We start from the raw sequence: 24307 nt of genomic DNA on the forward strand, positions 1-24307 counted from the left end.
ATTATCCCTGAAAAAAATATTGTGAAGACAGTTTTCTATGGTAGCGACCATGTTAAGATGACCGCAAGTCTCTCTCGAAGACATAACGCGGAGGCGACGAAATCGTCGTCAAATATCTTTTTGGCGAAAATTTAACGAGGCGATATGATTTTAGATTTGAAATCACAAGCATTTCGTTGAGTTACGGGCAATCTCTATATGCATCGTGTCATATCAGGAGATTATTTAAACGTATATCGCGCATGTTGACACACCACACTGCGCTCTGAAGGGAGAAAGAGAGAGAGAGAGAGAGAGAAAGAGAATACCTTTACCGTCCATGTCATTAACGCTCCCTCATCAAACAATCGAAATGCACACAGTGCTATTACAAGTAGGTCGGAGTCGTGCCAATAGTCACCCGGGCGCACTTCATTAGTCGACGTATACGTATATCAAGAGGAGCCATATTTGCTGACTTACTCTTAACAAGCGTGCTGGAATTACCTAGTGCGAGCAAATGTGCCATCAACGTTCTAGAGAAGCAATTGTAGCTGCCGCGTGTCAATATTGACGTTATAATTAAATTTGTGCGCTTGGCCTTGTATTGCCACGTCTATCGTGCTCGATTCAAAGATAAACGCAAATCGCTGCTCGTATTCGACCGCTTCCTCGCTTCCTCTTTCCCGATCAAAGGGCCCCCTAGTTTTCTTTTTAAGAAAACTGCTCAATACGAGCCTCTTCGATTCGCGAAATATTCATTTCAGGTAACTTTCGAGACTCCGGTATGACGCTCGCTCGACGGGGAAGGCCCTGCCAGCGTGCCTCTACTCTCACTGTCGCCGCAGCGCAAAGCCTAGCCCCGTCGTGGTCTCGTCACCCTGATGCACATGGCGAAACTCACCCTCTAAATCCTCGACGAACGACGCGACATCAACGAATGGCCTACGTCCAAACGATCGAAAGGGAGCAACGTACCTCGGTACCGGGGAGAGTAGCTCCCGGTGCCGCGGGAGCGCCGGGGAAACGAAGCCGAAATCGTCAAATGGGGTGCAGTTTCGATGTGTGCGATTGATTTTTCATATCCTGCAAGTGCCACGCCTTACACAGACACGCAACGCACGTGTGAAATTGAACGCGACGGCGATCGTGAGAAATTGATTCCGACGTTCATCGGCCGTGAGGGCTTTCGTCGGAGTTCCGCAGCCGGATCGAGAGGAGAGCCGAGTGTTCGGGGTGGACCGAGCGATTCGTTCGTGGCTCAACAGTGAGAAGTGGAAGTTACGAGATAAAGCAGAGGGGGAAAATCGTGAACGAAAGACTATATATAAATATATTGTATACTATTGATGGGGGAGAGAGAGAGAGAGAGAGAGAGAGAGAGAGAGAGAGAGAGAGAGAGAGAACAAGAGAAAGAGAGAGAGAGAGAAAGTATGTGAGAGAATGAGATTGAGAAATGGAGAGAGAATGATAAGAGAGAAAAAGCGTCGCCTCTGTGTACACTTTTACATCGACTGTGATTATAACGGATATATTTGTTAAGTCTTTCAGAGAAACGCTGATTATATACAATATACCGAGAGACACGTGCGTAATAATTAGCCACCGCGGTAACCACACGCATATCCTACGCTCGCGTGAGTTAAGGTGTCCTCCGTGTTGTATTTTCCGAATCATCTCTCGCCGATTCCCGATTCTATTTTTACCATGGCTTCTATCTCGAGATTTGCGATCGCGTTAGATCTTTTGTTATTATTGTTCCTTCTCTCAATACTGAACGCCATTTGTTGAATCCACGGATTTCTCGTTGATGCGTCATCACGATATAAGTTCATTACCGAGTATATCGTTGACGAGGGACACCTGAACAGCGCGAATTCGCCGGGATCGTTGCATAAAATTAGTGCATAAAATGCGCACTCACGATAAATGTGATACGTCGAGAACACGCAGCAGTTTCTACCCGAAACCGACAGACGAAAAGGAAAAATAAAAACCAAGATATTGCATTTGCACTCCCTTAATCAAATAGAGAACACGTTAAACGCATAAATGGGAATGAGAACGAGAACAGAAGACAAGCCGAATAATTCAGGCGTAAACAATAAGTGCTTCGTTAAAGAGAAAAAAAACATAAACCTGCAATAAAGTGCTTCGAAAAAAAGTAGTTGATCGCGAGACACAAATTAAAGCAAAGTTTAATTATTCACGTAAATTAAAAGGAAAAAAAAAATTAACATGCGTCGCGCGTAAAATAGACACGTAGAAGAAGAAAAAAACATGTGTGTTTGTATGTTTCTATGTTTATATAATCGCCGCGTGTGAGAGCGAGACCGTAGAAGATCAACAAAGACGCACAAACGATTAAAAACAAAACACGTGAGGAAGATTAAAGAAGAAAAAAAGATTTAAACGGCTGCGTAGTGGCGAGTGTAAATGTTATAAGCGCAAAAGTGGCTGTAGAATATTGTAAAAGTTATGACACGAAGGAGTGTATGAGATGTCGAGAGGCGCACGTCGGAAAGGATCGCGTCGTTGTTTTTTCCGGACATTTCAATTTCTCCATTATTTATTTGGTCAAATCGAACGAGACTGTTGCGATATTCTATCATTATGTAGTTGCTTTTATAAGAGGAAGTAGAGAGAAAGAGAGAGAGAGAGAGAGAGAGAGAGAAAAAGAGAGACATATATAAATACATATATATACACACTAGTCAAGATATAGCAACTTTTTATATTTATAACGATCAAAATTTCTTAAGAAATTATGTTGACGGGCTGTCGCTTGTTGTTGATTTTTGGCTGTGATACTCGCAATAATTTCTATGCATTTTGTACATATACAGTCGGCCGCGGTGGATTTGTTGGATCGTTTTGTGGGACTTGCAAGAGCTCGATCTATTTTCCGACGTAGACACGAGCCTAAAGTAAGAATGGATCTGTCTGAATGATCTTTGTCGATGTCGCATGGTGAGAATGAACAAGAGCGAAGCAAAAACGAATCACACAAGACGAATTGCAGCAGCGACTCATCAACATCACGACGATATTGTATATTATTATTATTATTATTTACAATTACAATATGTTCGTTGACTATTGTGTTAGAAAATAAAAACTACATGGAGAAACGTGAGATATTATTCCGTCTTTATTACAATGTCCTCATTGTTATTTGCATTGTCCTTAATAACGGCGAATTAAAAGCCTTAATTGTTTATAAAAACAAATTGCACGTAATTGCTTGATAGGAACAAAACAGAACCAAACATAAATTCCTTGCACATCGCTTATTTCTAATAAGCAGATAATACAATTCTACGAATAAATTATTTCTCTTAGACGTCTCTGATTACAGAAGATTTTAATCTACACACACACACACACACACACACACATATATATATATATATATATATATATATATATATATATATATATATATAAAATAGAATGTCTGTCTGTCTGCTTGTCTGTATGTTCTCTATTAACTTCTAAACCTTTTGACAGATCTGGACCAAATTTTGCATAGTTATTCTCTAGGACCTTGCGGAAAATATAGGCTATCATAAAACTTGAACACAGCCCGCCTCCTCCCCATGATTTCATCTTCTTAATACTTTGTGACAACCCGGGCGACGCCTGGGCAGTTATAAATATATAAAGTACAAAATATATAACGAACGTAAAGCTACATAAATGTCAAAACTAAGATTCAATTGCGAGAATCGGTCGTTTCGTTGTCAACGAATAAGAGATTGTTAATGAAATTAGTAAGTCACGCAGGTAATTACAAGTCACGCGCGTACTATGCATGTGTCACGAGGTAAGAACTGACAATCTATTGTTTACCTTGATGTGCACCTTATTGTTATCGAGCCGAAAGACCTTTACCTCGCCGTCGTCGTACCCGTCACCGTAGCTGTCATAATAGCTGTCATAGTTGTCGTTGTTGACGTTGTCGTTGTCGTCGTCGATATAATCGATCTCTCGCTCGTGTTCGGAGGGTTTTATGACGTGAGCACGCTGATAAGGACGTTTCTTGAGCTTTTCTTTTCTCCGCGGAAGCTGTATGACTATGACGTAGGGTTTGTCGTCATCGGACACGTCCACCGAGTCCTGGTAATGCGGCGCGTACCTACGTGAGTAACCATGAGCGAATAAAGATTTGGCTCGACCGGCGGCTAATTATCGAGTTTACTCGACAAGATGAATTTTGACCGAACGTGTGTTAACTCTTGGCTCGTCTCCTCTTTCGTACCTGTGATGTTCCGGTTCGTAAGGGCGAGACTTGTACGTCGGTCTTCTTTTAGCGTGATAGCGCTTCGGACTTTTCGCTGGCGGATGCCACCGCAGTGGCCGCCAAGGCCGAGGACTGTAATACTTGTACGGTCTAACGCCCTTGTAGCCTTCGCTGACATCCACGATTTCCAAGGACAAAACGACGAGCGCAACTATCACGGACACCTGAGAATTACGATCGACGCGTTTATCATTTAATTATCCACGCATACAGGGGATACATATGCATGTCTTCCTTTAATTAATTAACTTACCTGCATTTTCATGTGTAATGCAGAATAAAATTTCTCTTAATTAATATGAATGCCCGTTGCCACTCGAATATATACACACACACACTCCCTCTTTCTCTCCCGGTCTCACTCTGAATCCATTTTAATTAAGTTACTAATTACATAAACACGCGCTCGTTTCACGAAACGATGCAGAATCCTGTTGTTCGATGATTCTTGTCGCTTTATCGATCATTTTTCCCCGAGCGAATAATGAACAAATCAAATATACATGGCGATTTCTCGCGTGTATACGCGAGTCAGTGTTGCAATCGCTGTGCAATCGAAAATCACGTATTTGAAGGATGCACAGTCGTTTGTACAGTCGTTTCAGTATCACACTTGGGTTTTCCGATTCTAGGTCGTAAGTGTCACTCGCGTGTTCCGAGCAGAATACGAATTTCGGGATTGATTAATTAATGCGCGGGGACCTTGAACGCGGTCAAACGTTCACGCGCACCTCAACGAATTCTGAACAGCTCGAGACTGAAAACTCGAGAGTCTACGAGCAGGAAACTTTCTTTTATATCATCCCTTCCATTTCTACCTGAAGCGCCTAAAGCGATACAATGGCACGCGAATATCGCACCGTCACGATTAGATTAATTACGATCCGTTCACCCTCGATCGAACGAAGTTCTTGTAGAAAATATACGTGCTGGTTAAACTTTCCCGGGAAATACAGTACGCAACAAACAGATGAAATAGATGTGCGGGTTTCGGGCAATTGCATTAAAGCTTGACACACAAAAAAGCGTAATAAATCAAGAAGTGAGAGATTGCATTCGAGCGACGCGTTCGTGTAAATTTTACAAGTCATTATTTATTTGCATCACGATGAGGCGCAAATACTTTCTCCCTGACACGAATTCGAGAAATATCAACGTGCGCCTTGTGCCTCGCAAATGTCCGCGCGGTTTCATTTACCAAACGTTACAATCGCGAAAATGTAGCTATGCTAGATGCAATTTTTATAAGCTCGACGCGTAAATTATTGCCGCGAATAAAATCATAAAGTTCGGCCTTCTCGTGTAATATGTAATTTTAATCCGTTTGCGTATAAATTAACAGACAAAATGTACTGGCGAAATGTTTGTAGAAATAAATCGTAATTCTCGGTGGAGTAATGTGATGCGAGGTGGCGATGAAGAGATTGATGCGGCAGTGAGAAATTGCCGCAGCTGACAGGCCGTAAACCTACGAGAGAGGAAAGTGAACGAGGGGCATCTGTCGAGACACTTTCGAGATACTTTCGATGGAGAATACGCGCATGATGAGTGCGCGCGTTTACTTTCGAACGTTCCCTCTTCGGACTACGCGTAATTGTCACGGATGCTGTCACTATTGTCAAGATGATTAACGCGCAGTGACGGAACTCAGCTTGTAATCGAGGTTCTAGTTCCCTCTCTAATCTCGAGGACTTTCTCCTTTTAATTGTGAGGGATACTGGACTTCTCAAAGGCGCTACAATCGCCATTGAGATCCTTACTTAAATAACCACTTTTTTCATTTTAACTGTTAGAAACTACTTTTTAGTTTTAACCGTCCGTTTTTATTTTCACCTAAAATTTATCCAGACTCAGATAGAATTCTCCAATCAGAAGACATCGCGGTATCTTTTGCAGATTTTTACTGAATCCGCAAAAGATTTTATGGGCGTAACTACAACATTACAGATCGTATTGTTATAATCACATTCATACAGCTAGATTACACACGTAGACTTGTGCGCTCACATAAATATCTCGTACCGGAGAGGTGTGGCAACAATATATACGTTTTCGTTATCACGCATCATTGTTCTCCGCTCCTTCGCGCTCAATTGACAATTACGGTTCTCTAGGTTACGACAGACTGCGACAAGTCGGCTTATTAGAGTAACAGCTTCTGTATTCAATCGTTTAAACAAGCATGTCGTTTAATGAAGCATGTCGTTTCACGTATAGACATTGTTCACGTGTAAAAAACTCTGCAAATAATTGCACGAGGAATTGAATGAAGCTAACAATGCGTTTCAACTACCCCAAGCTTACCCCTTATCGTACTTAAACTCACAATCAAGTGTAGTATTTTGCGCTTTACTGAAAGATGCGAACAGACTTGAATTCACGCGCGTTTAAAGAATCCCAGCTCGAAGAATCGGTAGATTCCCGATAGACCCCCGATAGAAACAGTACGCACTGAAAATCTCCAGTCGATCCTACACTGATCGTTCGTAGTAAATATGGAAAAACTTCTGACTTATAAAAATTCTCACTTTTGACTGTAGACGAAATATATTCGTGGGGAAGCAATGTAAAAGTACGAGGTATATAAAAGTGGAAGTGGTAAAGTGGCAATGACAGAAGAATCTCAGGAACGGAAGAAGGCCCCGAGGGGAGACTGACGTTGACTCTAACTGACAATACACTCGTAATTGTCTAATTGTGTGCAACAGTCGCTACGGTGATTAGCAGTAACTTGCTATTTAGGACGATACGCTACTTTAGATTTCATTTTACGAGTACAGCGCTCTCGAGCTCCTGCTCTGCACAAGCGGCGACCTCGTCGAGCCGCAGCGAAATGAGCAACCTCGGAACTGAGATCGGAGCTTGCAACTGATAATTACCAAGGTACTCGAGTCCTGGCGTTGTTATCGCGCGTGTCATCACTTGCATCCGTCACGTCTATCGCGGACGAGTTGCCCGAACCGTTACAAAGTCCCACGACAACCTCCTTCGACAACACTCGCGACGAATTCGATCGTAGCTGGGCACCGTTCGAGACTGACCGAGACATCGCGATTGCACCTGCTGACATCAGATCGGTCGATCGAGTCGAGACGATCGCGCGCTACACGTTCGCGTCCTGAGGTTCCGCGCAGTCGGTGGGCTTGATCTCCAGCCACCAATCGTTGGGGTAATGATACTTTTGTAGTTCTATGCCCTCCCGAGGCACGGGCATCAGTCGGCCGCCGAATTGTTTCGCCGGTAAGGGAGGTATTACCAGTTGCGGCGGGAAGCACTGCAGGCTCGGCGAGAATTCGCAGTCCGGTGGCAGGACTCTCCTGGTCCAGCCGACTCTTCTCACCATCTGAGTCTGCAAGGAGTTAACGTCCGTTAACGAAGGTATTCCAGCGTGCGAGAAACGTCAACTGCGATTACACGGCGCGATTCTCGACGTGCTACTTAGAATTCCTTCGAAAATTCCCCCTCGGATTCCCCAAATCGTCTCAGAGACGATCTTGGACGCGGCTTGAAACTGAGTTTCGTACGCTTCGCAAATTCAAGAGATCCAAGACGTATTTGGCAAGTGTAGTTACTGGTCCGCGACTTCTCTCGAGAAGGAGCCGACACAGTCGGGTCGTAATGTCTACGCAAGCGGCGATAAAACGGAGTCTACCGCCGGTTTATAGACTTACGCGCTGCCAAAGGAGTCGTCCTCATTCGCCCTACATACAAGATTAAGTATTGCAATAAAGCACATAGGAATAGCGAGTTCCAATTTTCTCGGCTCTTCCGCGAAAGCGTAAAGAAAACGATTCACAAAGTCACGAATTTGCATTCGCGTGCCAGATACATAAAATACTACGACGCCACCGAGTAACAATGTCCCGCTCCGTGCAAAAGGAAGAGAATGAGTCGTCGAAATAATAGCTGGTAATTGAAGTGGCGATCGACTGGGTCAAGCAATCTCGTCGATTCTCGCCGAGGTTTCGCGCGAGGATGCATTTTAACGTACTTGAGTCAAGTAAAAATTTCTCTCAAAGTTCGATACCCGACGTGTATTCAAGGTCAGTTGTTTGAGGATTATTTTCCCGAGGCGTTATTCCTTACCACCGCGTCCTCCTCGAAAACGACCACCTCCACCTTGGGCGCATCCTCGCCGACCTCGTGCTCTTGTATCCTGTAGATGCCCGCCGCGTGAAGGTAGGTCGCGCTCAGACCGACCTCGCGGAAGGCTTTTGTGATCAGGACGTCGTCTCTGAGCGTGTCCACCAAGCACAATTCCACCTTGCGGGCCCACGGCAGCGCGCGGCCTATTCGGACTTGACCCCAAAGCCCGCCCAGGCAGAGAAAGTGAACGATGCCCAACTTAGTAAGAACCAAGTGCGCCCTGGTGAAATCATGGAAAGTGATTTATACGTACGTATGTATACGTGGCACTTAATTAATGAATCTTTCTCTTCACAGATTTTGCAGATGTTGCTCCGATAATTGAATTCTTCGCGTTGAGATCGCGTCATCGTCAAACTTTTTCGAAATTAATTAATTGCCGAGTGACCTCTTTTCTCTTTTCTGTTTTTATCTACGTACAGAAAAAAGCCTCTCTTGGCTTGCTTCAAGAAACAAAACTTGCTTTTTATATACGCATCTCTACGGCTCGATCTAACGTCGACGGTATCATCGCGCTACGATCACATTTTCTACGAGACCTGACACGAGGTTGTCGTGGATAGCGACCTGTAAGCGAGATCGTGCAACTTCTCGGTGAACTCCTCGGGCACGCTACATGGTTGCCGCGGAATCTCTTGCCGACTGAGGCTATACCAGAATAGCACGACCATTAGAAAGAACGCCGCCAGTACTCGCATAGGCGTGATGCGAAACCGTCTCCGTGGACAGAAGCTCATGCTGATATCCTGCAAGTCGCAAAAATTCAACGATCTCAGTTAGGAGCGCACACTATGCGGATTAATCTATAACTGATTGCGGTGAGTTGCTCGACTTGAAATCCCAAGCGGTCAATTCACCAAGAGAAATTGATGAGTCGCCGATTTTCCAGATAAACACTTATATTTCTTGCTTCTTTCGATTGACAGATTTTTATATTTCTATTTGTCCAAATATTAAAAAAATTTAAGAAGTCTTGGGTTTTTTGATTCTCGGACCAACGATTGTTTGATAAATTCTTTCGTTTTCTTGTCTTTTTTCTTCACGCTTGGATTTTCGTTAGTCCGTCGACTAATTTCATCCGTTCTATTAGAGACGAATTTGAAAATATCCACGAGAAAGGGACACACGTTTCTCGAAGAACATGCGTGTCGTCAACAACACGTCGTTGTTCGGGCAACACTCGTCTCTCACCGCAATCCCAAGCACAGAGAACGAATCACGAGGAGCTCACAACACTCGGCTTACGTACTCTTAACGTGCGACGTAGTCATGACCCACGTGTAACCAGACTTCCTTGAATTTCCCCTTCACGAATTTTCTTTCACCCCCGTGACAAAAGCACCTTCATGAAGACTCCGACATTCGACCCTTGACCTGTTCAACGTGGCAACGTTGCAGGTTATTGATTTTTCTGTTCTACCGACCGATTCCCTTCAGGAATGGCCTCGTTGAGATAGGGGTGAGAAGTTAGAGGGTCATTTTATTGATCAACCAAACATTTACCGCTCTTATTCTTTATTTTCCGATAATACTGTAATTCTCTAATGTTTAATTATAATTGATTTTAATTCGCAGTTTCTTAGAGAGGTTTTCGCGAGAATCTCAAGTAGTTTAACTTAATAATATAATTGCTGAGAAATGCGCTCTTCAGGGTAGAATTACCGATATCTTTTATCGACTAAAAAATAATAATTTTTTTATAACCTCGTTGCACGTATGTTAGAGAAGTGTCTGTATACTCGAGAGAAACTAATTATTATAATTTCGAAAAAGGAAAATTTAATAATTTACGTTTCCTAAAGAAACCTTCAACATGAGATTACAGATTCCTACGTTACTAACAGACTCTTCGTGGACGATAGTGACCTCTTTGTGAAATGGCATGCTACCTTGATAAAATATAATTATTTTTTAAATACTTTCTTTTTTATATTATCTGGTAGATACTAATCTTTTGTTATATCAGAGAGTTCATTGATTATGCAAATAAAGAAAAATTTGGACGAAGCCTATCTTATCAGTTTATGATATGAAAGCAAGCTACACTTTATTGATTAGCAGTAGTCTGTAGGGATTTTTGATTGCTACAAAGATGCACCGAAAAATAAAAAGGGACTTCTCCAGTAATATATATTTGAAAGAAAAATAAATCACACAAAATAAAGAGAGAGAAACCTGTCTTCTTATTTTAGATTTAAGGTGTCGTGAGTTTTTTATTTCCATTACGCAACAAAATATTGCTCGCGTCCCTAGTAGACAGTGCCCGGGGAGAAATAACTGTAAAGGTTTCACGAAGAACATCAATTACACAAGTTTGAAAAGACCTCGAGCTGTGATACCCGACGATATTATTACAGTGACAGGAAAGCTCCTCTCTGGGAACACCAGACGTATCTCATTCGAATTCGACCGAGACTCCGACAGGCAGAAGGAAGGGACGTGTAGATTATGAAAAGGGCGGGAGACAAACGAGCGACGGAAGCGAGACGTGAAATTAACGAGCAAAAATAAACGTTTCCTCGATAATCTCGGTCGCTCGCGGAATTCCCGGCCGGCGTGCGCGCTTCTCCGTTTCTCGCTCTATTTACTTTTTCTCAGAGAGCGGCCTCGCCGAATGAGTTATCGCGCCGGAACCCCCCGGGTTATCCTAATGAGCAGAAACGCCAATAAGCCAGCGCGCTTTCGAGCCCCGGGTATGGTACTAAGTTCTTATGTCTTATTTTTAAATAGGGGTGCGCCTGTTGACGAATTTGCGGGGCGCGCCGTAAATGGAACACCGAGAGTGTACCTTTGTCATTCCCTCTTTTACAGACACTTCGATATAACCGAAGCAAAAGTGAATCGGAAATTGGTACAAGATTCTTTGTGAAATATGTCAAATTACCAATCATTATCGCACGCAGGATGAGCGATTCGATTTAAAGATAAAATTCCTAGGAGCGCTCACTTGCACTTTCGCCGCGCGGATCATTCAGGAAGGTCTTCAGGACACCATGAAGACCGCCAAATTCACGGTTAAATCTCCGAATCCGGGAGTATCAGCAGGATATCGCGAGCCATCGCGTCGAGGTGGGCATTAATTTCCCGCCGCACAGGGTGCAAGCCATCTCCGGAATAAAAGAGCCCGCTCGGAGGCGAGGAACCAGAAGAAGGGAAGCAGCACGAGGATGGGACGGACACGGGGAGGGGGGGCGAGGGACGCGGCAAGAAAAATTGCGCTCGATGTCGTGGAAACGGGCGAAGCCGTAAAACAAACGGTCGGACGTCGCGCCTCTTTCTCCGCGTCTAATTCTGTCTTGTCGCCCCGGCCGGTTCTTCGCCGTGTATTTTCGTAGCGCGTGTCACCTAACTCTAAGTGGCTTATCTACGCGCGTCTCGCTCGCGTCGGGCCCCGAGGTCGGCGCATCAGAGACACGTGCCTCGCACCTGAACTTCCATATACCCGTTCCACCCCGCCATCTCGACACAATCGATTACGGAGGGTGTGCGCGTCGTTCCCTCGGATTTTCGAATTTGCTCGCTGCCTGAAGCTCATTGTTAACTTGTCAGACAGCAACAATGGTAGCTCACGACGAGTGCCCTGCGAGAAAGTCGGCTTTTAATTAAGAGAATCTTATCATCTGAATTGTCGACGGGCTGTCGAGACGGCGCTTCCTTTTCTCTCGCTCGCATTTCTAACTACCGGAAATCGCGTGTAGGATTAGTAAGCATTCCGGCCGCATTCTGGCCGTTTCTCACCCTTTCGTGCCTCGAGGACGATCCCTTTTCTATTCTCTCTCTCTCTCTCTAGAGATCATTATTGCCGTGTCGGTACGTCGCCTCTTACCAGCCGACGGAGAAAAACGGCAAGAATTGATCGCAAGACGGTGGAGAAGGCGGCAGCCGAGGGAGGGCAATCGCGAGAGCGGATTAGTGGTTTATCGAAGGGCGATCTTTCGATGAGCGAGCGGGGGAGGAGAAACGGAGGGCTGATGGACCAGATCGAACGACGCGAGTTGCATTTCAATGGGACCAGCGCGTGTACGTAAAAGCGTTTCGTGGATTCCACGAGGGTAAAAACCCTCGCCGGCGAGGATCTCAAAGACGGCCGGTGTTTTCGCGATAGCCAACAAGCCTCACGGAATGCCGGTCGAATTCTCAGCTCCGAGCGCGATTGACGGCTCGTTGGAAAAACGCGAATCTAGGATATCTAGGAACCAAAGCGATTATCAAGACAGCTGAATTGTTATACTGAATGTTTATGAATGTAAAAATTACTTTTTAACTTTTGATTTTCCACTAAATTGTCATTTAAGACGAAAAGCCACTATAATGGCTCTCTTTTAAAACTTGCGTTGGGACCCAATCGTTAGATTGTCTTTGCTAAGCACAGTAGTTTGTTCAGTTTCCTTAAAACAAATTTCATGAAATAGTCGTCACTTTATGTATTGATGAAATTAATTATTAATCAAACTTTAATGTAATTGGTTATATACTAAGTAATGATTAATTTCATCAGTTGATTAAATTATTTGTGATTAAATATATATAATGATTGATTAATTTTGATTATCAATTTGCCGATCATTTTACAAACACAGAAAAATATATGGTTGGGTTAACGAAATTTCTGGTGAAATATGAACGAAATAGAAAATTCCAGTTTCTAACTTATCAGAATTCTGTTTACCTTAACCAGAAATCTTGTTAAATTGAACAGGATTCTAATAAATCAACTGGAATTTCTGGTTTGTTCATATTTGTTCATATTAATCCGACCAAACTCTTCACGAAGAAAATCTTATAAGAAAATAAATTAATACCCATCAGTGAAGTTCCTTGTCCAGTTTAAAAGCGTAGAATTAAAGGATTAGTAAACATTTAAGCAGGTATATATAAAAGAAAAAATATTCGGAACGAAATGATCCAGTTATTCTCTAGAATTCTATTATGTATTTAAAAACGGAACAATTCCGGTTGGAAACTTTTTCAAATAGTTTCACAATATTAGTAGTTAGCAGTTTCACAGCTCTGATTTAATAATTTAGCTATCTCTAAAACAAGGATTGGAGCTCTCTTGAGAATACAGATAGTAACAATGAGTTTACACACGCAAAACATCAACTCGCAAGCTATCGCAGCTAGATCTCACGACACGGAGGATCGAGTGTGAATCTTGACACGAAGCGTGAGCTCTATTCGCACTCACGAGACAATTCTGACATGAACTCGGCGACTCGACGTTGCAAAAATATCGCGCGTGTTCCTCGAGGTGGCGAAGAGAAGCGACAACGACCCGGCAGCGGGAACCACGCCGAAGTCGCCGTTGACAACGCGAAGGCGAACCATGTGGTCAACGCGAGTTAAACGTCTGCCGCGTAAACGTTTAACGTTCCGCCGGGATACATGGACATTCCGCGGTTATTTCGAATACGTTCCGCCGGCCGTTTTTATGTCCACGTAAATCACGTTCGCGTTCAACTTGGCGCGCGCTCACGCGTAGGATGTTGCTTCGATTTCCCATAATGAGACGCGCTCCTAATGAGAGCCGATTCTAGACTACGAGGACATCGAGCTCGGGAGAGTGCACGGAAAGTCCTCGTTTGACATTATTTTATTTTAAACTAACTCCACCTGGCGTTACTTAAATTTATCGCAGAGTGTCAAGGAGATGAAATCAGAGGATGGAATGTCCAGATTTCTCTCATGCAGCCTATATTTTCCGCAGAGTCCTTGAGACCAATTATAAAAATTTAGTCCAGATCGGTCACTGAGTTTAGGAGTGTATGTAGAGAACATACACAGATAGACATTCTATTTTATACATGTACAGATTCGCGACACTTACACGATAACACGTCTCACGTTATAGTGTCGCGAAATCGAATACCGATGGTCCCGCGGTGCCACTGCTGCTGCTGCTGTTCCCGTGTGACGAATGACGGAGCGGCTAAGAAGTTAATTTATGGAAAACGCATTCTGCAACGGTGCCGCGCGGATCGAGGAATTTGAAAGTGGAGACGGAGCGCGCAGTCCGCCAGCAGTCCACGTCCACGTGTCGTCCGTCGCGTGGAAACCGTGACGATATTAGTCGCTCGGCCCCTGCTCCACCGACTACGGTCAGCTGCTCGACGTTTGCGCGTTTGTCGTATTGTCGACCGAGCGTGCACGTCGTCGCCAAGACGAGTGACGGTAATCTATGCGTGCGAATATATACGCGCACACCTGTGCGTCGACAACGCGTCTCCACGCGACATCTCTCTATTCCTTTTTATATATTTTTGCTATTCTTTCAGTTTCACCAAGATCTCCAGGGATAAGGATTCGCGAATTTACAAGTTTCTTTTTCCCGGGAAAAGGTGCAAGAATCCCGAAGAATATTCACCTGGAGGTTCATCTCATTACTGCGAAGGGCGAGAAGCGAGGGCGACGGTTCCTCGGCAAGGGGATGACAATTTTTATTTGGCGTTTACGAGCCGATTCAGGACTGCGGCAGGGCCCTGCCCCCGAGGAAGGACGCTTTAATATCCGCTTATGACGGCTATGTTTCACAGTCTGAGACACCCACTCGGCCCCATTCCGCCCCATCAACCCCCATAGTGCGTTTAATTTACGTGTTTTCGCGAGTTATTCGCCCTCCCACCCTCGCGCGCCCTCGTCGAAGAGGGTCGGTCGCCATGGCGACGCCGGGCGTCCCGGCGCCCAATCGTAGGGCGCCTACGCCGCGTCGACGTCGGTCCTACGAGGACGAGAAGGACGATAATAATTGATGGGGTAGTAGGAAGGGTACGTCCGGGGTGTGCGGTGGTGTGCGGGGAACTGGCGGTTTCGAGATGGAGCGGGGGGTTAAATCGACAATCGAAAAGCGCGGCGCGCCTCCACCCGCCGCTTCGTTCGTTCGTCGCTCGGAAGTTCATTGCGGGATAAAAATAAGAGGAAGGATTTGTCCGAGAAATTCCCTCTCTTTCTTTCTCTCCCTCTCTCTCTCTTTCTCTCAGCAGGTAGACGAGGTCGTGAACTCGGGAGAGCGCAGGAATGCGAACACGTAAGAAGGTCGAAAAAGTCCGAGGCGTTATCACGACTGAGGGATTAAAAAATTCGTGGCAACCAGAGTGTTCGAGTGTTCACGGATCAAAAGATACTAGTCAAATATATGGGAAAGGATCTCCTATCCCAAAGAAATATAATCTCACCGTTAGCGGAATCCTTATATATTGATCTCAAGAGGATTTTTTTAAAACCAAAAGGAAAATATTCCAACACCTCAAAGAAAAAAGATTTATAGTTGCAAGGTGTTATTTCTTATAATCCTATATTCTAAGAGGAAACTTTTACTAAAAGAGTATGCCTCTTTTTCTTTTTGAATCAAGAGGAATATATTTATCTGAAGTAAATAAGATTTGTACTGTCGGTAAAGAACGAAATTTCTCTAACTTTAAGAATATTGTACTTAGAATATTTTCTTTTTTCTTCTCTTTAGAAGAATCTTCTTGAGGCTATATATGTCGCTAAGGATGAGATTATATTTTTTTGGATATCAAACCTTGACAAATTTAGTCCTCTTAACATTAACATGCGCGCAGGAATTTTAAGATTTATCATTTGCGCACGAATACCATACAAGTACCTCTACTAGACGTGAATTCGAAATACTCGACTGATGCAGAAGATTCGTCGTATCTGTGAAATAAAGTAGAAAACACAAGTATCCAATTTCGAAGAATTAATAATTGTTACGAATAAAGTAAACAACGTCGATTCGATATTTTCCTTAAACGCAGGATTTCCTATTTTTTCTTTCTGTTAGAGACGAGTATCCTCTCTTTTTCTTCTGGCATCGAAATTTCTATTTAATAGAAAATTTAATAGAAAAAGTAACAAATTTTTTGTATCAACCGAACACTTGCAATCAGATATCATATCAGTGTGATAGAATCGGATTGTCAAAGCGGCATTCCCGTATCCTAGACGACGAGACACATCGATTTCCGAGGATCCGCGGATCTAAGAATCCGTGCGTCGTGCGGAGGGTCCACCGGGTCCATCAGAATCCTTCCAAAGAGGAAAGAGGCTCGCGGCTCGCGCGGTACCCACGCTATGCAACGTTCAGATTCCGGTGACTTGTGGTGTCACTCGTTGAATTCCGCCGGGCCTAACGACGATTTCCTACTCCCGCTATGCCAGGACGAAGAGTATTTCAGATACGTACGTACCGGCGACGTGCAACACGGCCGTCTCGTGGGGCACCATCGTGCGGTCCGGTATTTCGCGAGCGACGAACGTTCAAACGAGACTCGCCACCGCCCCCTTCCCCCCATCTCGCTCGGTGGTTGGTTCCGTGAGGCTCTCCACACCACCAAGATGCTTATGTCCCGTCCAGGCCCCGGTTATGATCTCGTGAAATATTCCCTTATGCATTACAGCGGCAATTATGTGCGCGTGAGAACGACAACTGTTATGAGGCAGCTAAGAGAATGTGAGACACATTAGCAGCATTGAATCACTATGAAAAATTTAAAGCCCCGACTGCTGCGGAACTCTGAATTGTGACAATGACGTCAGAAGTGGGAAAACGCAAAATGGCTAAAATTCTTGCGTGCCATCTTTAAATATAAAAATATTTGTATGAAAGAATATTTGAGATCGCATATTTGCAAATTGTCCCGAAAACTATCCTTTTCCGTAGACACTCAATGAATAGTCTGAAAATTAATATGAGGAAAGATAAAAAAGAAAATAAAAAGAAAGATTGTATGTCACGTTAATTTTACGGCTACTTCTTTCTTTCATACAAATATTTTTTACAAATATTTTTTTATCTGAAAATAGCATGCGAGAATTTTTGCCGTGCGTTTTCTCGCTTCTGACGTTATCAACCCAGGCTACCGTAGCAGTAGAACTAGAATTTTTCTAGTTAAAGTTAAGACAAAGCACGGTGATTCCTAATTGGTCCGCATCTTGCCCACCATTTTTAAGAATGAGTGAGAGTGAGAGAGAAACTCTAGAAAAAGCGAAAGAAAAACTTCCAGACTGAAATGATGGAGCACGCTGCAGCTTCTCCCTCACTCACTCGCTCACCTTCTCCCTATAAATGGCGGACAGTATCCTAATTCTAACTTGAGGAATTCTAAGTGGAATCAGGAGCTTTAACATGACACATCTTATTCATATTTAATTAAATATAGGTCGATCCTTTTGTCGGATGTCCAAATGCCGCGATATAATAATTTATTAAATAACAAGAATTTGTATATTATGTAAGGATTATCAGCTGAACAATCAGAAATTGGCCAACAAGAGCCACGCGGATATTTTGTCAACACTATTATCCTGTTAATAAATAATTAATTAATCACAATAATTAATTAATCACAACTGCCAATCTGTGCGGTTCTTGGCCAATTTCTTACTGGTAATTGATCAAGTCCAATATAATAATTCATGAATGCGCCGACGCGTGATATCGATTAACGCGAAACAAAAGAACGTAATTAATTGCGAGCGGCGCGAAGAGATAAACGCGATCGTGTATTGAGATCGCGGTGCTCGCGCGCGGTACAAGCTAAGATTTTATCTCGAGTAGCCGATCACGAGAGCTTCGTCCCGAGGAAAGGACTTGAGCACCTATCCGCCTCTTCTTCCTTTTTCTCCGGAATCCTCGAGGTGTCGCCGCGTATTTGCATGAGATCGGTTACCGATTAAGTTCGATAGAGAATCTCCGTGTCTGGTTTCGCGACTCGAATCGAGATCACCAGATCGCTTCCCGGATCGTTCTTCGTCGCTTCATCCGCGGCAAGTACTTCGTGAAGGCGAGCACGAAGAAAGATTTCGTCCTTGGGAGCGTTTCGCCGGTTATCGGTCTATCGAGGCGTGCAAATCAACGTCAACGCGAAGACTCGCTCGAAATTTCGCGAAGGGTTGGACGGACATACGGCGGCCGCGACATTGTATGCATATCACAGACAGCTGGCCAATGGAAACTCACTCTCGCATCTACTACGATGACGTACGCGTACTTCCGACGCATTTGTCAACGTCGAACCTACGTACGATTGACCTGGCGATGCTCATGCGTCATGTGGTTTACGTCATGTGGATTCTTTTTGTGGAGAGAATCGTAAAGAGTCCGCACGACGCGGACGAAGTCTCTCAGGAGATCCGGAAGTCGTTCAAAGACCTCCGCCGACGACGACCTCGGGCTACTGGTTTCCCCGCGAGTCCTCAAATAAGAAGATGCGGAAGAGATAGAGAAAGGGGGCTCGTGAGGAGGTGAGCGGAACCGGTGAAATGCGTGAGAGGATCGAGAAAGAGAGAAAAGAGAGAGAGAGAGAAAGAAAGAAAGAGAGAAGAGAAAAAATCGACGATATCGAGGAGGAAGAGGAGGAGGAGGACGCGTTGTAGCCGCGCATTTGGGACATCGTACGTCAGAGGGCCCGCGCCCGTGGGAACACGAGATGCCTGTGGGTCGGTAGGGCCCTGTCCGGGGCCCCCCTGGGCCCGTACTACAGGTAGATAACGAGGGACCTAGACGAGTCGGTCCACGAAGAAGAACCGAGAACGGAGCTGAAACGAGGGAGATAAAATGAGCGTGTGAGCGCCTGAGGGGGCGCATGAGGACCCAGGCAGAGGGTAGGAAAAAGGGTTCTCTCTCCTTCTTTCTCTCTCGTTCTGGCTGAGGTGACACCGCCGAAAAATGCCCGCCTGCATTCCTAGAGATCTCTTCGGCCTTTGTCGACTGCACGCCGTCGTGTTACGATATCCGATCGAGCTTTGATGGCTGATCATAACTTTATACGCGTCTCGCGTTTCACTCTTTCGGTCTTTTCGATCAATTCGCAAATCGCGCCGCCGTGATTGTTATATTTTATCTATGATTCATATCATATATTTTATATATATTATATTTTATATATGAAATAGAATATCTGCCTATATGTTTTCTATTAAGTCCTAAATCCTTTGCCCCGATCTGAATCAAATTTTACATAGTTACTCTCTTGTACAAAATACAGGAAATCTGGATATCTCACTCTTTCCTTCTGATTTCATCCGCTTGACACTTCGTGATAATTTATGTTTAGATATCTAGATATGAGCAAGCTCCGGCAACGCCGATAGTTTAAGTTAGTTTTCGAAGAATTGTTCAATCTGCTCAAAGCACTCGGAGCCTCGCTTCTAATAACGCGGTTGATTTCGCGTGATTTCTCGCGAATCACGATGCACCTGCCGTTCTCGCGAGAGCGTTTCAATGGCCAGCGAACCCTAACGACACGCTGAATACGTCAAATGAGACGTGACCGGAAAACGAGTTGGCCCAGTAGGGTCCTCGTAGAGGACCCACGTGCGCTTGTCGATGCACCCGCGTAACTATTGTTATGCCGATGCGTTTCGCGGACACACAATCGCGTGAAAATAAATCACCTCGCTGCTCCGGATCGTTTTTTTCGTTCAGCCGAATAAAGACCCGTGTGCGTTTAAACCCAAATGTGCTTTTACCGTCGCGAAGTAATAACAGGGAACTAACATATGAATTAATCGATGTCGCGATTGATTCGATTTTCTAAAGTTTGTTGGTTTGATGTGACGCATAAATCTGTAACAAGCTGAGATCTCGATTCGAGTTTCAATAATGGATGCAAAGTTGCGAGGGAGAAAGCGATTGGTTTAAATCTTTGATGCGAAATAAGCTATTAAAAAAAGAGCGCGGAATTTATCCAATATGCTTTATTGCATTCGGAATGAGGCGAAAGTGTTACGATAGAAAGCAGAAAGCGAATAACGTGCGAGCGGACATGCGAATCTCATGGATGTCGGAGCCGTTCGTTGTCCGTCTCGTTGCGTTTTTGCTCTGCATAAATGATGAGCCCGACTATTTTAATGAAGACATTCCACGAAGAATGCGCGCGCGTGCTGCTTGTCGGCTCTTTGGCGCATGACAAGAGAAAAAGGAAGGACAATTTTTCTGAGTCAAACGAACACGTCCTTGCTTCGCGCATCGATAAATAATAGGCGCTTGCACAAGAGAGTTCGTTGAGATTTTCTAGTCATATTTTACCCTTAAGCACTGACACAGACCTACAAAAATATTTCGAAGTTTGATAATTACTTGAGAAAGTGTGCGAACGTCTTTCCTTGTCGTCAATTCGTATCTTATAGGCCAAAGAAAAGATAGACGGACGCGATGTGTACACGCTTAAGCGGAAGTGAAATAGCAATAGGTTTTTTTTATTACATTGGGAATCTATCAGACTTCTGTCAGTGCTTAAGGGTTAATATAATTAATAATAACGGAACGGTACAAGTGTATGTGTACTATGAACAAAATGTAATGAAAGTAAATATCTCTTTCTGTCAATCTTCAGATAATTGTCTTATTTTTTGAGCTAATAAAATGCAATATAGTGTGACGAATTTGTGCAAGCCTCTAATAGTAAAATTAAAAATATTACTCTCACAAATATTGATTCACTCTAATCTCTTTAGAGTTACAAACCGAAGGAAACAGTCCGAGTCAATTTTAATTCACAACAACCCTGCAAATTATATCAAATTTGAAGGACCAATGGAGAATCTCAACTGAAAAACAAGTTATTGACTTACCTTAATGTTGCAGATAGTTACTTACTGTCATTCTTCATAGTTGATGTTTGACGAAAGGTTTTCTTTTATCTTTTAGAATTATTGAATATTCGATTACCTGCTCATACTTAATTTTTATTTCCAATCTCAATAAGCAAAATATACCAATTATGTAGTTTATTTAATTGCATATTTTTTTATTAATTGTAGGTAAAATATATGTGTAAATTTTATATTTAAAAAAGCAAATATTTTATATTTAATGTTTTATATGTTATATTAAGCAGATGTTAAATAATATTCGCGTGAGTAAGGGGAATAGTGAGGAAATGAAACAACAACATTTTACTTCTTAATTTCTTTCTTATTTCTTCTTTTTTCTCATTGGTGTTGAGGATTTCGATAAAACTTGAATACTCAATATGTGTAACAAAAAGGAAGTGATAAAGTAAAAAAAAGCAGTAAACACCAATAAGAAAGTTGATCCGGTACAATAACAAAGCTAGATGGAAGTAAACAGAAGCCGTTGGATTCAATCTTGTGTATCAACGAGCATTATTAAAGAAAACAAGTCTTAGTACATGTGAGACTTAGGCCGGTATTCGTAGTTGCAAATTATTTACGATTTCTGAGAGAGAGATATTCACATCAATTTCTAATTCAATTAATTATTCATTCACGAATTGTGATTGGTTAATTGGTATTCACGAATCGTTATTCGGTCGTTTGGATAGACTTTTTCTATCGTATGGAATCAATAACAGTTAAGAAATAGTAATAAAAATTTACGAAGTTGTGATTATTTACAAATGAATTTCGGCATTAGATATTAAATCTTGACTCGGATGTTTCCTTATTCTCGACGAGTTCGTTGAATGTCCATTAACACGTTAACTGCCACAAAGGTCTCCGGTGACCATTGCTGTAATATCGCCACGTTTCATTAATTAATTCACGTATAAAGCGTAATTAATTGAGTATAATCAATTAAATATACGACCAATAACGAGCCGATAAAACGAGCTAACAGAAGTATGCGTTATAAATTGCATTTGCGGTTATTTAAATTTTATTCAAACTTTGAAATAACAGTTAATGGAAATTAACGCAGCAGTCAGTGTGTTACAATGAATATTCTGTGTAATGAATGATTTGACATACCTCGAAATCTACCGCTGTCGACGTCCCGGCATCCTGTGTCCTGCATCCTCTTTCCTGGTTCTGCATCCTGTTCCTGACTGCTCCATGATTACGGACACTGACACTGACACTGACACTTGCACTGACACTGGCGTCGATATTATTCCGTCGCAGAGTTCGAGGATCGTGTAAATTAATGCGATGCCGACGAGAGTCCGATTAAGTATTTCCAAAATCTACGATACATTCGAGAGAGTCAGTGGTTACGCGATGCGACGTAAAATGTAAATGATTTATCGATACACGCTCCGCGTCGCGGTATATTTACGCTGCTTGTTGGCTCAAGGCGTAATGATGCGGTTACAGCCAAGTACGAGCACATACGACATGTGTGGGGATACCAAAACAATTGGCTTCGGTAAACAAAGACCAAATCATCTTCTAACAATCGCGACCTGTTGTCACTCGCCGATCAATGTTGAGCATATTTGGTGACCGAAAAGTCACCGCCATAATTGCTCTCAGAATATTCCAAAGCTACGAGGTGGTCAGATTATTAATTGTTAATTGCAATTGTCAAATTATTTAATTGCAAGGACAGTTGCGGTCTCTATCGGAAATGTCATTCGTTGCATTCGATGATCGGTTGTGATCATAAATCTCAAAGTTACGTTTCCGATCGACTCATACTCTTTCTAGCTGCAGCTGACTCCAAGATGGAAGGCAAGACGTAATGGTTGTCGGCCACGAAGTTTAAAACACATTAAAAACAAATGAGATTTTCCCTTAATCCTTCAAATTCGACGAAATTTGGCGGGCTAGAATTAAAATTTCGATTCAGAGGAAGAAGAGCAAGGGAAGGACTTACGATACCTTGGTATTACTTTATCTTTTCTTTCCGGATGCCAGCTGTCTTCTGTAAAATATGTTGCCTCGCAAGGCATTTTAGTTGCATCTTATCGCGGTGTATAGAACGAACTCTAAACGGACACTTTACGAGTCGAGATTTTAGTCCTACTTTTCGACCTGGACTTTCTAATCTATATATATTTATAGTTGAAGGATTAGTATATGTTTAATACACATAGAAATTGAAGTCTTATTTAGGGCCTCTGAAGACGCACAAAGTGCTATTTGTAAGTTCTAAAGAAGATCTCTCGGCAAAGCTGTAGATCAAATAAAATTAAAACAGGTTGATAGGCTTCAGGATATCAAAGTAGACGTTAGATAAGATATTGAGGTCGAAAGAGCAGGATCAAAATTTCAATTTGGGCTAGCAGCAGCTTCCGGTGCTTACCGACCTTGGAAAAGATGTCGGATCGGCCGTGGCGATCGACTGGCGGTCCATTCCCCGGCGAGGATCGCGACGTCGTGGAATGCTCGAATCATGCTCCCTAATTCTCCGATGATTCGAGCCAGCCCTCGATCGTCGTGCCGCGATCGTCCCCGATCTATCCTGAGGAGGCATCCCGCGGGGCAGGTAGCTGCTCTCCCCTCGCGAGAGGGGAAACGGAGACTTCTGTCAGCGTGGCCGATTATATCTACGCGTTTATCTACGCCTGTGTCGAGCGACCGCAGGGAGATAGCCGAAATGTCCTGTCTATGTACGAGAACATGCGGCTCGTTTATGTAATAGGGGGATGCCTACCGTGGACAGCGTGCCCGGCGGTGGGCCCGGGAGGGATCAGAACCGTGGAAAGGACGGAGAGGAGGTTCTACGTTTCTTCGATCATAAATCTACCGCGTGGGAGAAGACGCTGATATCGCGTGGGGTCCCGGCTTGAAGACGAAGGTATCGAACGGCTGACGGTGAATCTGGGGGGGAAAAAGAGGAATTCGGGTAAAGGAGAGGACACTTCCGATACTTTTTACCTCTTCATTCCTGCCACTGACACGTGTAAGAACTCTTACAGGTCGAGAGAAGACGAAAAGGCACAGAGAGGATGCCTCGGAGGAGACCACGAGAGACACCAAAATGCCCCGTGCTTGTTCTCCGGATTTTTTACGCAGCTGCCGGAAAATCTGCACGTCCATTAGCGACGTAGACAGCTGCTGACAAATGGCCGACAAATTCGGAGGGTGGAATTAATATTCATATTCACGGTCGGGACCATTTATTGCGCCGGTGCAATATCGACGACTCGACTCCCTACATTACCCCGGATACGTTAGGACAAGGGC

At 43.6% G+C, this 24307-nt stretch overlaps 3 protein-coding genes across 7 annotated transcripts in view; 1 reads left to right on the forward strand and 2 right to left on the reverse strand.

Annotated features, from left to right (window-relative positions):
- The window catches only part of LOC116845861 (blood vessel epicardial substance-B-like), an 18333-nt gene extending 15218 nt beyond the window's left edge, over positions 1 to 3115 (forward strand). For all 4 annotated transcript variants that reach the window (XM_032819040.1, XM_032819039.1, XM_032819042.1 and 1 more), the window contains one exon: positions 747 to 3115. In XM_032819040.1, coding sequence (XP_032674931.1) covers positions 747 to 770 — 24 coding nt within the window. In that variant the 3' untranslated portion in view covers positions 771 to 3115. The remainder of the gene's footprint in view (positions 1 to 746) is intronic.
- LOC116845868 lies at positions 3012 to 22674 on the reverse strand. Of its 2 annotated transcripts, none has more exons than XM_032819054.1 (3): positions 22148 to 22674; positions 4241 to 4446; positions 3012 to 4117 (listed from the first exon to the last, which is right to left on the reverse strand). In XM_032819054.1, exons 1-3 carry the CDS (start codon positions 22211 to 22213, stop codon positions 3799 to 3801), a joined length of 591 nt encoding a protein of 196 aa, XP_032674945.1. In that variant the 5' UTR covers positions 22214 to 22674; the 3' UTR covers positions 3012 to 3798. The 2 variants fall into 2 exon arrangements, with proteins under 2 accessions (XP_032674945.1, XP_032674946.1); XM_032819055.1 differs by lacking the exon at positions 22148 to 22674 and adding an exon at positions 4536 to 5859.
- LOC116845867 lies at positions 6044 to 9833 on the reverse strand. Its single transcript, XM_032819053.1, has 4 exons — positions 9678 to 9833; positions 8996 to 9174; positions 8369 to 8648; positions 6044 to 7631 (listed from the first exon to the last, which is right to left on the reverse strand). The coding sequence occupies exons 2-4, from the start codon at positions 9163 to 9165 to the stop codon at positions 7386 to 7388; spliced, it is 696 nt and encodes a 231-aa protein (XP_032674944.1). The 5' UTR covers positions 9166 to 9174; positions 9678 to 9833; the 3' UTR covers positions 6044 to 7385.
- Positions 22675 to 24307: the final 1633 nt, after the last annotated feature.

Source organism: Odontomachus brunneus, unplaced genomic scaffold (genome assembly GCF_010583005.1).
Source record: "Odontomachus brunneus isolate Ranch 3 - 2012 unplaced genomic scaffold, Obru_v1 Obru_scaffold_058, whole genome shotgun sequence".
NCBI classification, from domain to species: domain Eukaryota; kingdom Metazoa; phylum Arthropoda; class Insecta; order Hymenoptera; family Formicidae; genus Odontomachus; species Odontomachus brunneus.

Bases quoted from the DNA above. Each gene is read 5' to 3' on its own strand.
- LOC116845867 (XM_032819053.1), bottom strand. From the start codon at position 9,165: ATGAGCTTCTGTCCACGGAGACGGTTTCGCATCACGCCTATGCGAGTA. The intron at 8,649-8,995 runs GTCGCTATCCAC...TGATTTCACCAG, and splicing joins TTGCACGATCTCGCTTACAG to GGCGCACTTGGTTCTTACTA. The intron at 7,632-8,368 runs GTAAGGAATAAC...AACTCCTTGCAG, and splicing joins TTTTCGAGGAGGACGCGGTG to ACTCAGATGGTGAGAAGAGT.
- LOC116845868 (XM_032819054.1), bottom strand. From the start codon at position 22,213: ATGCAGAACCAGGAAAGAGGATGCAGGACACAGGATGCCGGGACGTCG. The intron at 4,447-22,147 runs GTATGTCAAATC...CGTAATTCTCAG, and splicing joins CGACAGCGGTAGATTTCGAG to GTGTCCGTGATAGTTGCGCT. The intron at 4,118-4,240 runs GTACGAAAGAGG...TTACTCACGTAG, and splicing joins TACGAACCGGAACATCACAG to GTACGCGCCGCATTACCAGG.